General features: G+C 30.3%; 2 protein-coding genes across 2 annotated transcripts; both read left to right on the top strand.

Moving 5' to 3' along the window:
- The first annotated feature begins 2,529 nt into the window (after positions 1–2,529).
- On the top strand, positions 2,530–3,508 carry LOC107840649 (metallothionein-like protein 4B). Its single transcript, XM_016684572.2, has 3 exons — positions 2,530–2,682; positions 2,779–2,915; positions 3,011–3,508. Exons 2-3 carry the CDS (start codon positions 2,833–2,835, stop codon positions 3,177–3,179), a joined length of 252 nt encoding a protein of 83 aa, XP_016540058.1. The 5' UTR covers positions 2,530–2,682; positions 2,779–2,832; the 3' UTR covers positions 3,180–3,508.
- Positions 3,509–10,509: 7,001 nt separating this feature from the next.
- LOC107840648 (probable serine/threonine-protein kinase PIX13) lies at positions 10,510–14,118 on the top strand. Its single transcript, XM_047395286.1, has 6 exons — positions 10,510–11,017; positions 11,089–11,405; positions 12,240–12,375; positions 12,738–12,880; positions 13,145–13,268; positions 13,410–14,118. Exons 1-6 carry the CDS (start codon positions 10,957–10,959, stop codon positions 13,856–13,858), a joined length of 1,230 nt encoding a protein of 409 aa, XP_047251242.1. The 5' UTR covers positions 10,510–10,956; the 3' UTR covers positions 13,859–14,118.
- The last annotated feature ends 971 nt before the right edge of the window (positions 14,119–15,089 follow it).

Below are 15,089 nucleotides of genomic sequence, written 5' to 3'. Positions count from 1 at the left end.
AGAGATATTATTGTTTATGGGGTGTTTAGTTAACTGTGAAAGTGAGACCCTCAAAGGTAAGTTTTAACATTTGAATGTTTAATCCATATATAGCAAATTCACTAAAATGTTGGTGTATTCAAGTTTAGTTATACATGATTCAAAAGATAAATCTAATATTGGATAAAATAATACTAAAGTTATCTTAGTTGCTTGTACTCTTCAAAATATCATGAGGTGCGGGTTAGATCCTTCAAAAATGGTACATTTTTAAATGATTCGATACGGATACAACAATATTTTTGAAGAGTCCGAACAACTTAGGAAGTTATAACAACAGTCATTTGCTAAATCCATCAAACCAATCTAGCTGTTATTATATAGACCTATAGTATAATAAACTAAAATCTAACATCGATTCATTAAAATTTTGGGGTGATAACTTTTATTGATTTATGGAAATTCTTGACAAAATTATAATTATCTTTTTAATTTATTTCAACTCAACTTTTAAGTAGATCATAATACGTCTATACAGTAACTCAATCCATATTTTGGACGCACACCCAAAGTCAGCGCAACCGCTAATTTGCCACTTATAATATCTATCTACTAGTTTAGGTGTACGCGTTTCATGCGTGTACCTTATTTTAATAAGTTCAAACATTACACTAAATAAAAAATTTATTTAAATAATAAAGATGAATACAATAATTAAATTTAACATTTTTTGAATATGTAAAGATGAAAAATTTATTTATTATACCTAACCTTTACCGAAAACGATTCTCAAAGTTGATCGACATTCATCTACCACCTGTAAACTGCAATAAAACAATACGATAATAGAGACATCAAATGCTACGATTAAATCTAACTTTTACACTAAAATTTCCTCAAAGCGTCATCTACCACCTGTTAACTATAACAAAATAATATGATAATAGAGATATCAAAATAATATAACTATATCTAATCTTTACACAAAAAAAATTCTCAAGTCGGGATATCAAAGCAATACAATTAAACTTAACCCTTACCTAAAAATAATTTCAAAGTCGACCGACATTTAACTATCACCTGCAAACTACAACAAAACAATACGATAAAAAAGATATCAAAATAATACCATCAGATTTAAATTTTACACACAAAAATTCCTTAAACCCGATCGATATTCGTCTACAACCTGTAAACTACCATAAAATAATAAACTAATAGAGATATTAACACAATACAATTATTATACAAATTAATACTCCCTCTGTCCCAAATTATGTGTCGCCATTTTTTTTTGGTTCGTTCAAAAAGAATGTCGTCTTTCTTTATTTAGTAAGTTTTTAAAGATACAATTACAATTTTATCCTTAATGATCTCACTTGATTTTAAATACCATTACTCGTTTTTTATTTGTTTTTTCAATTGAAAATGATCTCACTTGATTTTAAATACTATTACTCCTTTCTTTAAGAAGGATAATTTTGTAACTTTAATAAAATCAATATTTATTTCTTAAATATTGCATCCGATTAAATGATAATATATAATTTGAGATGGATGAAATAATAAGAACATTTATTGAATTATTTATTATGCAAAGTCTGATGACTTATATATATTTATTCATACACTGATCTAAAAAACTGAAAAAGTAATACTTGACAAAATAAAAAAAATAACTACCGAACATCTAAGAAATACATGTGAATCTATAGCTAACCTAAAAGACAAAGGAAGAAGAAGAGAGAAGAAAGAGACAAAGGCACGTATATATCATTGAAAGACCTAAGCATATTATGAGCATAAATTACTATAAATAATCATTTTTTACATAAAAGTATTTTCTTAATAGAGTTTTATTTTAGGAGTATTTTTTGATCATTACAAAGTAAAATATTAATTGATTCTCCTTCCATATATTTTAGCGTCTCATATATTTTAGGAGTTTAGCATAATAAAAAATAATTAAATAATAAATTGAATAAAATAGCGAAAAGGTAATTTTGTCTAAAGAGTCTTTTAATGAAGATAAAAACCTCAAGTCACTTTTCAAGAGTCAATCAAATATCACGATTGAAGTCGCGAAGTAAACATGTTTTAAATGAGACTCATAATAACTTATTAGAAGTAATACAATAAAATAACTATAAAAATTAGTTGTGGAAAAAATTTAAGCAGCCTCATATAAGATGTCAAGTTAATTTAAAATATCAATTGTTAATTTATTTTTTATTAAATATTTTTTTTTAATATTTAGATGACTCATAATAATTAATTAAAGATGATATATTAAAATCTCGAATTAATACTTAATGACCTGTAGTAATTAATTAAGAATAAAATAGTAAAATTAGGATTGAAATAGTTAAAACAGACATATTATAAATATCTATTTTATATTTTTATTAAATATTTTATTTTTTTAAATATATAAATAATAAATAATAATTAATTAAAAGTGATATGATAAAATGACAACCGGCTCCTACTTCCCTTCACGCTAGTAAAGTAATAGATATGGTTGGATTTGGAAAATAGTAACAGTGGAGGTGTAGAGGTGGAGTTGGCGGGGGGACAGTGGAGGCTTGACACGTATTATCCACGTGTCATATGCATTGCCACGTGTCTCACTCCACTACCCACATTTAAAGGCCAACATCTGCGGTTTTGCATTCCCTCAAACAATCAATCGGTCAACTATAGGTAAGTAGTATAGCATCATCCCATTTTAATTTACATGTATAGTATAATATCATCAAGCTTTGTTGCACTACGTCTTCTTGCTTGTGCCTGCTGCAGGTATATACCGTACAACACAGACAATTAGAAAGAGAGAGATCAAAGCTGATAAATATGGCTGATGTAAGAGGAAGTTCTGCAACATGCAATGAAAGGTGTGGCTGTCCTTCTCCCTGCCCCGGTGGCACTTCTTGCAGGTATACAATTTCATACACGTATATTCGATGTCTTGTTAATTTATGGATGGTTCGCAGTAGCCAGGTTAATTATTAATAGGCAACTATATATGCAGGTGCGCGTCGGCATCAGATGCAAACATGGAGCACAAGAAGTGCCCATGCGGAGAGCACTGTGGGTGCAATCCCTGCACATGTCCAAAGAGTGAAGGCAGCACAGCCGCTACTGGCAAGGCCAACTGCAAGTGCGGTCCTACCTGCACCTGTCCCACCTGTGCCGCTTAGTTAATTTTACCTTTTAGGTATATGTTTGCCCTTCTCTTCTTCCTCACCAGTCGTCTTCTCATCTTTGTTGTTGATTAGGACTCGTATATAGGTTCTTGATAATGCATTATGTACTACGTATAGGCAGGTCATCCATTGGTAAGGCAGGCCAGTAAATAAACATGTATGCACTAGTGTCCTTTATTTTACTTTTACCTTCTTTTTGGATCCCCATGTATCATCGATCATGATCATGTGATGCCTTCCTTTTCCATGTAAGTTTTGTGTTATATATCCGTCGGCACATATTAAATGACAGGTAATTTTATAAAATATTGCCTTCCCACTCAGTTACGTACTCTGTTTTATAAATCAACACCGAGGCATTGGCAGTGGAGCTGGCATTATTATATAATCGGGCAATATGGGAAAGGAAGCCATTATATATAATACTAATATTCATGGCTAAAGTTGCAACTATATATAAGCGTTTTGATCGGTAAAATTATAAGATCCCTGGAATCTTCTCTCACATGTAGTATAATATGCTCAAAGATGATCAATGTAAAGCCTCCTTCCTGTTTACTGGCGCAGTACCAAGAGGATGACGGACTGTTAGTTGGCCAAGTCAAATCGATAACTCTCTCTATATATATTCCTGATCTATGAATTATGATCATGCCCCTGAATAGTGAGAACGTGCGAGGTCTTAATTATATAGAAAAAGCAGACACAATATTTATTTTAACATGAGATTAATATATCACATAATTAAAAAGTGACAACCCATGATATTCTCTACTAATCTGGAAACCTGTTTAGGTGAGACTCTGAACCATCACCCTAATTTAGGATGTGTGACCTTTTTATATTTCTTGAGTTTTGAAATTTTTGAGTGTGCTTTTAATTTTACTTCCAACAAAAGATTACAATTAAGAGTCCCGAGTTCCATTATTGTCATTGCTGTTCGAGTTTGTTTGGGCAATACACTTAATTAACTAATCACCTATCTCTTTACAAGTTACGGAACGACTTCAATTATTATAATATTTTCCTACTTACTAGGGATCAAATTAAACTGAATAACTATAATTAGGACTTGGGACAATGTGTAATACAATTGCACTGTTCATTGTTGCAACAACAGAGTAGCTAAACGCGAACGCGAAAATCCTTTGTACCTCTAAAATATTATTATTACACTTATATGAAAGCTTGGTTGTAATATCAAAGGTAGTTTCGTAGATGTAAGTGAAAACTTGGTTGTACTTAATTTCGTAATAATAACATTAATAGTAATGATAAATGTGTATTAGTGTCTTCTCCACCTCACAATATTTTTCCCCTTTCTTTTTCACTTTTCCCATTCATTTCTTCGAAGAAAGCATAACTAGCTGCAAAACACAAAAATTTCCTTAAAAAAGAAAAGAAAAAAATCTTCAAAAAAAGTTCCTTGTAGTGAAGTTTGACATTCACTATCTTGTATGTTTAACTAAATTTTCGATCTCTCTCTCTCTTTATAAAAAAAAAAAAGAATTTAACATTATCATAATATCTGCTCTCTCTATAATATGAAAAACTAACATGAATAGAATTAAACAAATTAGGTAAAAGTAAGTAATTTAAGCTGTAAACAGATAGTAAATGCAGGCAAAAGAGAAGTAGATATTTGAATAAATAAAGCAAGCTATGATGATTGTTGAATATTCTAGAAAGTGTAAGCTGTGAATCCAATTGGACTTGAAAACTCTCAAAATAGGTGGGGAGTCCGGGGGTTCAATCTAAATGGAGCCAACCAGAATTTGTTAGTCCTAGCTAGTCTACCCGTTCAATATTATATTCACATTGATAGCATGCACCCGCTTTCCTTATTGTATTGTTCACACCAAACAAACATCATCCTCTTTACTCAATCCCGGCCCCTTAAAAGAAAATTCAACATCGTTTCATCAATTGGCCATACATATCTTTTTCTAAATTTTAAATATCTTTTTTAAAAGCTTTTACTTCAGATATTGTAATTTTTTTCGTCACAATTTCTTTGATATACTTTCTTTTTAGTCTGTATTTTTTGATTTCTTAGAAATAACATATCTTTAAATTTCTCATTTTTAACCTCCACTCAGCCATACAAATATAACAAGTTTAGGATTACAATTTTTAATTTATTTTCTCACTCTTAAATTCTATGCTTAGTTAAAATGCTATCACATAAAAATAAGTAAATTTATTGAAACATCAACAAGTTCAGGTGGAAGCACCAACGGAAGAGATAAAAGTTAGGGCTACATGAGCAGAAATGTTAGTAATGAAACGTTGTCATTTCAACGTCCTAAATTTTTTTTTTTTTGGGACTAATTTTTCGTCCCATGATCAGCGTACTAAGCCAGCAGTCGTGAGACTAATCTTTCGTTCCATGATCAGCGTACTAAGCGGTAGAAAACTAATCCTTCATTCCATGGCCAGTCTATTAAGCGGTAGAAAATTGGCCACAGAGTTTTTTCCATTCTCATCAAAGGTGGGAATCGAACCCTCAACCTCTTGCTTACCCTTCTGGTTTCAACGTCTTTTAAGTTGTTAACTGTGTAAATGCGCACAACTAACTCAGGCCCAAGTCAAATCATCAATAATATTATTATGAAAAAGCAAATATGCACGTAAAGTTAACCCCCAAAAAAATAAAAAGAAAATTAATTTATATAGTAGTTAAATTAAATAATATTAAAGGAAGAGACCGGAGACCGGAGAGGAGGGCATTGGTAGACTTTGACTAAATTCCTTTGAATTTGAAAACAAGTTATGGAAAAAGACATTGCATACAATTTTATTGTACAAGTTATCTAGCTTCTTTATTTTGATTTTTGACTCTCGCCCTCGTCCTTTGACTTGATTTCGTACTACATTTGCTTGTTAATAATACAATTTTATGAGGTGCCAAATTATACTCCTAAAATACAGCCCATTTAGATAGAATTAAAACTTAGTCAAATTAATTTTTTTATTTTTTTTAGCTTTTTAAGATATTTAATAAAATTAAAAAGTAATTAAAAAGAGTTATAAATTGATTAAAAAAAAAATCAAAAAGTGAAAAGTTGGTTCCCCAGCTTTTTGATTTTCAGATCAAAATTTTTTTAGGTTTGATAAAATGTTTTTTTACCTTTTTATCCCTTATATTTTCCTCAAATTCCAACAATATCCTAAACTTGTAACCCTTAAATATATATTTTTTTCTTTTTCTCTTTGCCGCTTCGCTTCATCTCTTTCCTCCAATTTTCTCTTCATATTTCTTCTTTATTTTCATCGAATCGATCATTGAGTTAGTTCAAAAAATTTATTTTAGAATTAAAAATTATAAATAATTCACCTTATTTATGGTGTTAACAACTTTAAGGATATTTGAGTCATTTTAACAACAAAAAAGTGTTTAACATCACTTATTTACCAAATACATCGACAAATTTTTTTCTATTTCAGCACTTCTATCCAAACACTTATCTGCTTAATTTTTAATCACTTAGGCTAATTTTTTTTTTAAATCCCATCCAAGCGGGCTCTTACACTCATAATTACTACATATATAAGTGTGAGTAGCAGCTGTTGAAAGCAGGTAGTTGGCGGTTTTCATGTCTGCTTCCAGCTATCTGCTTTCTCTGTGATTTTACTATATCATCTCTAATTAATTATTATATGACATTACGTATTAGAAAATTAGTAAAAAAAAAATTTATTTATTTTTAAAAAAATAGAATTTATGACATGTTTACTTCAATTGCTTCAACCATAATTTTACTATATCACCCTAAATAATTATTATAAGTCATCCAAGTATTAAAAAGTTAATAATATTTAATAAAAAAATAAAATAAATATAAAATGATAAATTTAGCTCTTGATGTGTTAAATTAATCTGACATCTTATATGAGGTTCACTTAAAAAAATTTCAAATTTTTTTTTTTATAGTAATTTTGCTATATCACTTCTAATTAGTTATTATGAGTCATTCAAGACGTGCCGATTTCACCATTTCAATTGTGATATTCGCCTGACTCTTGAAATTATATCAGTGCCACTTAAATTGAAATAGAAAAAAATTTATAAATCACAATAATTTAAAACTTAATTTCTTTTAAAATATGAATTGACTATCAATAGCACAAAAGTTTGAACAAGAAGAGTATATTATAAATTACCATAACAAACATATTAAAAATATTAAATTATAAGTCACAATAAGCAGCTGAAACAGACTGCTCATGGTCGACATGCCTGCTTCAGCTGCTTCAATCGTGATTTTACTATATTACCGCAAATTAATTTTTATAAGTCATTTATATATTAAAAAAAATAAATTAGACATTTATGACATTACTGCTTCAGTTGTTTCAACCGTGATTTTACTATATCACTCATAATTAATTATTATAAGTCATTTAAGGATTAAAAAAATATATTTAATAAAAAATAAAATAGACATAAAATAATAATTTTTTTTTGATATTTTTATAAGTTATTAAAGTATTAAAAAATTAATAATATTTAATTAAAAATATAATATAGGCATAAAATGATAAATTATTTTTTAATTAAACTGACATCTTATATGAGGCCACTTAAGAAAAAAATCACAAGTATTTGTTATAATAATTTTACTACGTCACTTCTAATTGGTAGAATAGAAGGAAAAATATTATAAATCATAATAATTAAAACCTTTAATTATTTTTAAAATATAATTGATTATCAATGCCACAAAAGTTTGAACAATTTTAAATATTATTATACAAATTTCATCAATCTAAATATAATAATAATGTGTAACTTAGAATTTATCAACCAAAGATTTAATTAAATGACGTGGACATTGGAGCACGGAGTAGTTGTATATGATTTATGAGATTTTGTATGATATAAAGGAATTCATTTAGTCCAATATTAAAGGTGTATGTTAGACTTGGAGTCAAAATCAAATAATGAAGAGACCAAAACCGCGTTTTGGTTTGTAGTAGCATTATTTTAAAAGTAAAAAAGGTGAACCGAAAATTAATTGGTCATATAAAATTGTGTTGTGCAATTAAATATGAAATTTATTGGAGTCGAATCTGAAAATTTGATGTGTGTGTGTGAGAATGAATGTTATTTAATTGATGATCGAAGAGGAGACGACTGACTCATTCGTATTTATTTATTTATTTATTTATGGAGAAAATGAAAATGAGTGCCATATTCATATTCCTACCACAACATAACACTGACTTACTTGTCCCAAATTGGACCCATTTTTGGTTTATCTTCCTTACGCCAAACGTTACCAAATTATTCTTTGATTGAATATATCTTTTGTCTGTATTATCATACTTCCGAGTTCAATTTACTCTTCTACTTTGAAAATAAGTTAAATATATATATATATATATATATATTCTTCGTCACACTTTGGAGAGCCAATTTTACTCCCCAGGTCACATTTGGAGATTAAATTCACGTTGTTGTTGAGAAACTTCTCATATGTACCCTTCTTTAATAGAAAAGTTCAAATCAACGTTAAATATCTCATTTTTTAAAAATAAAATACCTTCTAATCTAACTCGCTCAACCCAACTTGAGCCACAAAAAAATATATCCCCTCAAGTGTTGTTGATCAAATTTTTCCAACGAGATTAAGCCACTGAATATTTATCATTGCATGACTCATATATTTGATTAATTATTTGTGTAGAGGGATAACTTTGATTTTAAAGGATAACAACAAGGATAAATTTCATTCTAAAATATGATAAAAACATATATTTAATCAAATTTTCAAGACAGAGGGATAAATTTGACCCTTTTCCTTTTTATTACCAAAACAAAATTGCATTCAGTTAATTTCTTGTCCATAAAATTTAAAACTTATTCTCTTATTATTACTACTATATATAAGCGCCAGTGGCAGGTAGCTGGAAGCAGACAACTGATGTTCTACATGCCTGCTTGCTCCATGATTTTACTATATTGTTCTTAATTATTTTATGATATTTACTTATTAAAAAATAATAATATTTAATAAAAAAAATAGATATTTATAAAGTAAAATAGACATTTATGATATGGTTATTTCAGCTGTTTCAATTGTAATTTTACTGTATCACCTATAATTAACTAATATGAGTCACCTAAGTATTTAAAAAATGATAGTATTTATTTTATAAAAGGTGAAATAAACATGAAATGATAAATTAATTCTTGATATTTTAAATTAATTTCACATTTTATGTGAGGCTACTTAAATTTTTTTTCACAAGTATTTTTTTACAACAATTTTGTTATATCACTTTTAATTAGTTATTATGAGTGATTCAAGATATTCTGATTTCGCTATTTCAATCGTGATATTTGGCTTACTCTCGAAATTATATCAGTGTCGTTTAAATTGTAATGTTAAAAATATTATAAATTACAATAATTAAAAACTTAAATTACTTTAAAAGTCTAAATTCACCATCAATATCATAAAAGTTTAAACAAAAAAAATATTATAAATTGCAATAGCAAACAATTTAAAAATAGTAAATTATAACGATGAAAAAGTACTATAGATTATAATATTTAGCGATGTTATATTAATTAGGATAAAGGGATATTACTTAAAAATTACGTTAAAAGTCGTATAAATTTAAATTACAATAATTAAAAACTTAAATTACTTTGAAAGTCTAAATTCACTATTAATACCACGAAAGTTTAAACAAAAATAGTATTATAAATTACAATAACAAATAGCTTAAAATAGTAAATTACAACATCAAAAAAGTATTATAGATTACAATAGTTATCGATGTCATGTTAATTAGAATAAAAGGATAAAAAAAGGTAAAATAGATATAAAATAATAAATTAACTCTTGATGTTTTAAATTAATTTCATGTCTTATATGAGGTTCCCTTAATTTTTTCACAAGTATTTTTAATAGTAATTTTGTTATAGCACTTCTAATTAGTTATTGTGAGTCATTTAAGACATATTTGATTTGCTGCTTCAATCGTGATTTTACTCTATCACCTCTAATTAATTATTATGGTCTAAGCATTATGTCACTTAAATTGGCATATAATGAAAAGTTTTATAAATCATAATAGTTAAAAGCTTAGATTATTTAAAAAATGTAATTGATAAAATTTTGAACAGGGAAAGTGACATATATTATGTAAAAATTACAAAAAAAGTATTATAAATTACAATATACTGAGTACGTGTTATCTAAAAAACAGTAATATAGACCTATCAAATTTTATTTTTCATACTCTTTATTAATTTATATATTTTTAGAGTTTAATTTTGATTATAAATTAAATTTTTGGAATATAATTATATATTTGAATAATAAATTATGATACTTGTTTTCTAATTAACGGCAGAGTTATGAATATATATAGGAAGGTGGGATGTGTAAAGAGATTGGATGAATTGGGTGGGATTTAATTGAATAGTAGGAAAAGAGGCATGGAAAAAAGAAGGTTAAGAAAATTGTGCTGGAATAAGGAAGAAGACCAAGTCAGAGAATTGTGCTGTTGAATTTTAAAGTAGAAAACGAAGAAACAAATGGGAAGAAGGTAGTATTATTTTTGGGTCAACTCAAACAAACTTTCCAAAACAAGGAAGAAGAAAAAAAAAAAAAAAAAAACTTAAAAAGTTGGAAGCAGATCTCATCCGTCGTCCTTGCATATTATGCTATGCACCCTTCTCTGCTTTGTCAGGATTGATTATCCCTGAGGAATTTTGGAGCCACACACAGACACAGACACAGACACAGACACAGATATGGGAGCTTGTTTCAGTTCTGTTAATCAGACCCCATCTACCACTGCCCATTTCACCTCAGGTAAGCTACCTTTACTAGTATTCATTTTCCAAAAACTTTGTTAATTTCTGAATATTCCTTATATTCCGCAGGCATATCACAGACGACGAGCAACACCACCTCTTCAACTGCAAGCAACGTCTCCCGGAATAGCCATTTCTCAGCAGCCAGCGGATCAGTTGATGACGGACAAATATTACCCCACCCTAGTTTAAGGATATTTTCTTTTGTGGAACTCAAGACCGCCACCAGAAATTTTAGAAGTGATACGGTCCTGGGAGAAGGCGGCTTTGGCAAAGTTTACAAGGGTTGGCTTGATGAGAGGGCTTCCTCAAGGAGTGGTAGTGGCACTGTTATTGCCGTTAAGAAATTGAATTCTGAGAGCTTACAAGGACTTGAAGAGTGGCAGGTATATATGTAATCTTTTCTACTTCCACCTTCTACTCTATAATTGCTCTCCCTCACTTGTTTTTTCTATTTCTGCACCCACTTACACTTGCAAATGCTCAAGTGTGGATTTTGGCTATCCGTATTTCCAAATTGCTTTGTGTGAAATTTATGCCTCACTACAATTTCTTCAACTTCCAAATACCTTTTTCAATTTCAAATATTCTCTCTTTTTCAACTGCAACCAAGTCATCTCCAACCGCTTTCGTTGGATGTGGGAATCAAGATGGTGAGATATTATGTCTGTTCCTCGAAGAGCAATGCCTGAACTCACTGCTGATATATTGTCGTTCTCCACAAATAGAACAGTCCAATATGCTAATGTTGAGTTGGGAGGATGTTCTAGGATCTCTGCTCGCATTCTTCGTTTTGTTATGCAGAGGATGCGTTACGTGTATCCCAAAGCACCGTTCTACTTTCTCATTCGGAAGGCTCAGTGAATCGAATCATCACTTTTGCCTGCAGGCAGCCCCCTACTGCCTATCCCATTGTCTCACCCTTTTTTTGTTGTTCGTATATTACATTTTAATTGGAACTCGTGGTCCTATGTCTTCTGCTAACTTACTTGATTGATTGCTATCATTATTACCCAGAACATCTGGGAACAGGCTTTTGCTTTCTACTAAATTTCACTCAACTTTCACCGTTCATTGATTAGACCAGAAATTATAGGGCTTTATTTGTAAATATTTAGAAGTTAAAATTAGTTCATAGTTCAGAGAAAGTGAGTTGTTATTGCTGGTATCTGCTTAAATTTTTCCAAGGCTCTTGGATTTCATTTCATTTGTTTATGCAGTGTGAGGTAAATTTTCTTGGATCGCTTTCACATCCTAACCTGGTCAAACTCTTGGGATACTGCTGGGAAGATAAAGAACTATTGCTTGTCTATGAGTTTATGCAAAAGGGCAGCTTGGAAAACCATCTTTTTGGAAGTAAGAGATGAGCTATATGTTCCCAATTATATTATACTTCCTAGTATGTCCCAATTTATGTGGCACCCTTTCTTTTTTAGCCTGTTCCAAAAAGAATGTCATTTTTTTATAATCAAAAGTAACTTATCTTTAAAGTTCCTCTTTTCCCCTTAATGAAATGATTTGTTGTCACACAAATGTTCAAGGTTTGTTTTAGGCTACAGGTTTCAAAAGTTTCTTTGTTTCTTACGTTTTGTGCCAAATCTAGCGACGCCACATAAATTGGAACGGGAGGGAGTATAAGATTTTCTAGAATAGTGAAGTTAGGAATGTGCCTATTTTACTCTCCACCTAAACATATATGTTCTCTTCGGTTTGCTTAGGGGGCTCTGCTGTTCAGCCACTTCCGTGGAATATAAGGCTTCAAATATTGATTGGTGCAGCCCGAGGCTTGGCATTCCTGCATGCATCTGAGAAGCAAGTCATTTACAGAGACTTCAAGGCCTCGAATATATTGCTGGATGGCGTATGTTTCCTTTTCTTTTCCCCTGGATATTGTCATATAGGTTTTTATTGCAAGTAATATAGAGATCACGAATTGATGCCTGTTGATTTATTCGTTCACCTCAAACCCTTTCTGGTAGACTTAATGTTTTGCCTCAAGTTTTGGAGCTCTTGATCTCAGAGTGACAAAACCTTACTAGCTGACCTATCACAGTAAGAACACTAGGGAAAAGGTTGTTACTGATAAAAAGGTTTCATGACATTCTTTAATTCCTTTCGGTCTCAGTCTTACAATGCAAAGATATCGGATTTTGGCTTGGCTAAACTCGGTCCTTCGGCTAGTCAATCACATGTAACAACACGGGTAATGGGAACGTATGGTTATGCTGCTCCTGAGTATGTTCAAACAGGTAAATTTGGAGTCTGTTTGGTTTCTATACTCTGCAATTCTACTTCTCTGGAATCACATGTGCTTACAGGTTCAAGCATATTTAAAGTCATAATCATCTGAATAAATGCATGTTCATACTTGTACTATCATCTTTTGACAGGACACTTGTACGTGAAAAGCGATGTCTATGGTTTTGGTGTGGTGTTAGTGGAAATGCTCACAGGTCTATGGGCGCTAGACACAAACCGCCCAAGCAACCAGCATAATCTGGTTGAGTGGATTAAGCCGCATTTATCTGATAGAAGGAAGTTGAAGGACAAGATGGATTCGCGGCTGGAAGGAAGATATCCATCCAGAGCTGCAGTTCAAATAGCACAACTGGCACTGTCATGTCTTGGACCTGAACCTAAAACCAGACCGTCAATGAAAGAAGTAGTTGAGAAACTAGAACAGATTGAGGCAGCCAATGAAAGACCCAAGGAGCCTAGAGTAACATCCAGACATCAGACTGCTTATAGATACCGTCAGCAACCTTTGCACCATCGTTCTCCACTTCATCCAAGGAACGATGTAAATCGAGCCTATCCACTCCCAAGAAGAGCATCATGAAAATGAACTTTTTATTTTTTTTATTTTTTTTTATATAGCTACGTTTACTTAGTTGTCCAAATACACAAATGTTGTCTGCTTTTATTTTTTTTTGTTGCCTGACGTCTGTGGTTGTGATGTGAAGTGTTAAGGCTCTGTATGGCATTAGGTTGTGTTTGTTTCAGTGATATGTAAAGAGTTCATTATATTGTACATTGAAGGAGATTCAAGATTCAAGATTCAAGATTTCAAGTCTTTAATGTTATGGATATGGTTGAATATGATTTAGTGTGCTGGTGCTGAGAAGTTAGAAACTTGAAGCAGAAAATCAACACCTGGAGTGCCATAGAGTTGATGTATGGAGACGCATTTATTATTCCTAAGATTAATCTAACCTCTGCTTCTTGGATTCGACATACACACACACACACGTAGATACATGCACCGGATGTCTACATTCCTTCACAATATTATTTTATCTAAAAGTGAATATGTTTTAAAATTAATTAAATAAATAAATAAATAAATTACTAGTTGTGAAACAGCTAGCTCAGCATGCCACCTAAACTGAGATTGATAAATCATAACCAAACCAAATCGCAAAAAGAAAATAACCTTTGGTTTTTCGGTTATTGACTAGTGTACTTCAACCATCTCTAGAATAAATTTCTTTTTTTAACCCATAAAAAAGAGTATCACATTGAACAATTTCTCATGAAATATTTGTACATTAATAGATAAATGACACTATAAACTCTTAAAAATCAGAACAAACACATTAAACAAAATCAACATTGAGATGAAAAACACTAGCTTTGTATTGTAAGCATTAAGATTATCCAACAACTTACAACCACATACATGTACATTGTAAAATAGAACTTTGTATTTTGCTGCAGTGTACTGCAAAAAGAGACAGTGTTGGGTAAATTTGAGTTATCTGTTTACTTTATAAATTAGAAAGTGAGGTAACTTATTAGTAATAGTAGGTAGAGTTGGGCTTGAGTTTGGACAATTGAATTAAAGTATTGGTTGGGCTAGACATAGATTAAAATTTAGTTTTAAATTAAATTTAATAAAAATTTTATATTTTATTTATAAATTATATATATATATAATTTATCGGTTCAATTTGGTTATTATCACGGTTTTTTAAGTAAAATCATAACCAAATCAAATAGTATCGGTTTTTTTAAATTTAAAACCAAACCTAACTAAATCAAATCAAACCAAACGTCGATTTTTTTAATCG

This window comes from Capsicum annuum, chromosome 8 (genome assembly GCF_002878395.1).
Source record: "Capsicum annuum cultivar UCD-10X-F1 chromosome 8, UCD10Xv1.1, whole genome shotgun sequence".
Classification (NCBI taxonomy): Eukaryota; Viridiplantae; Streptophyta; class Magnoliopsida; order Solanales; family Solanaceae; genus Capsicum; species Capsicum annuum.
Note: the sequence above shows the minus strand (reverse complement) of the source record. Positions and strands in the feature narration are given on the sequence as shown.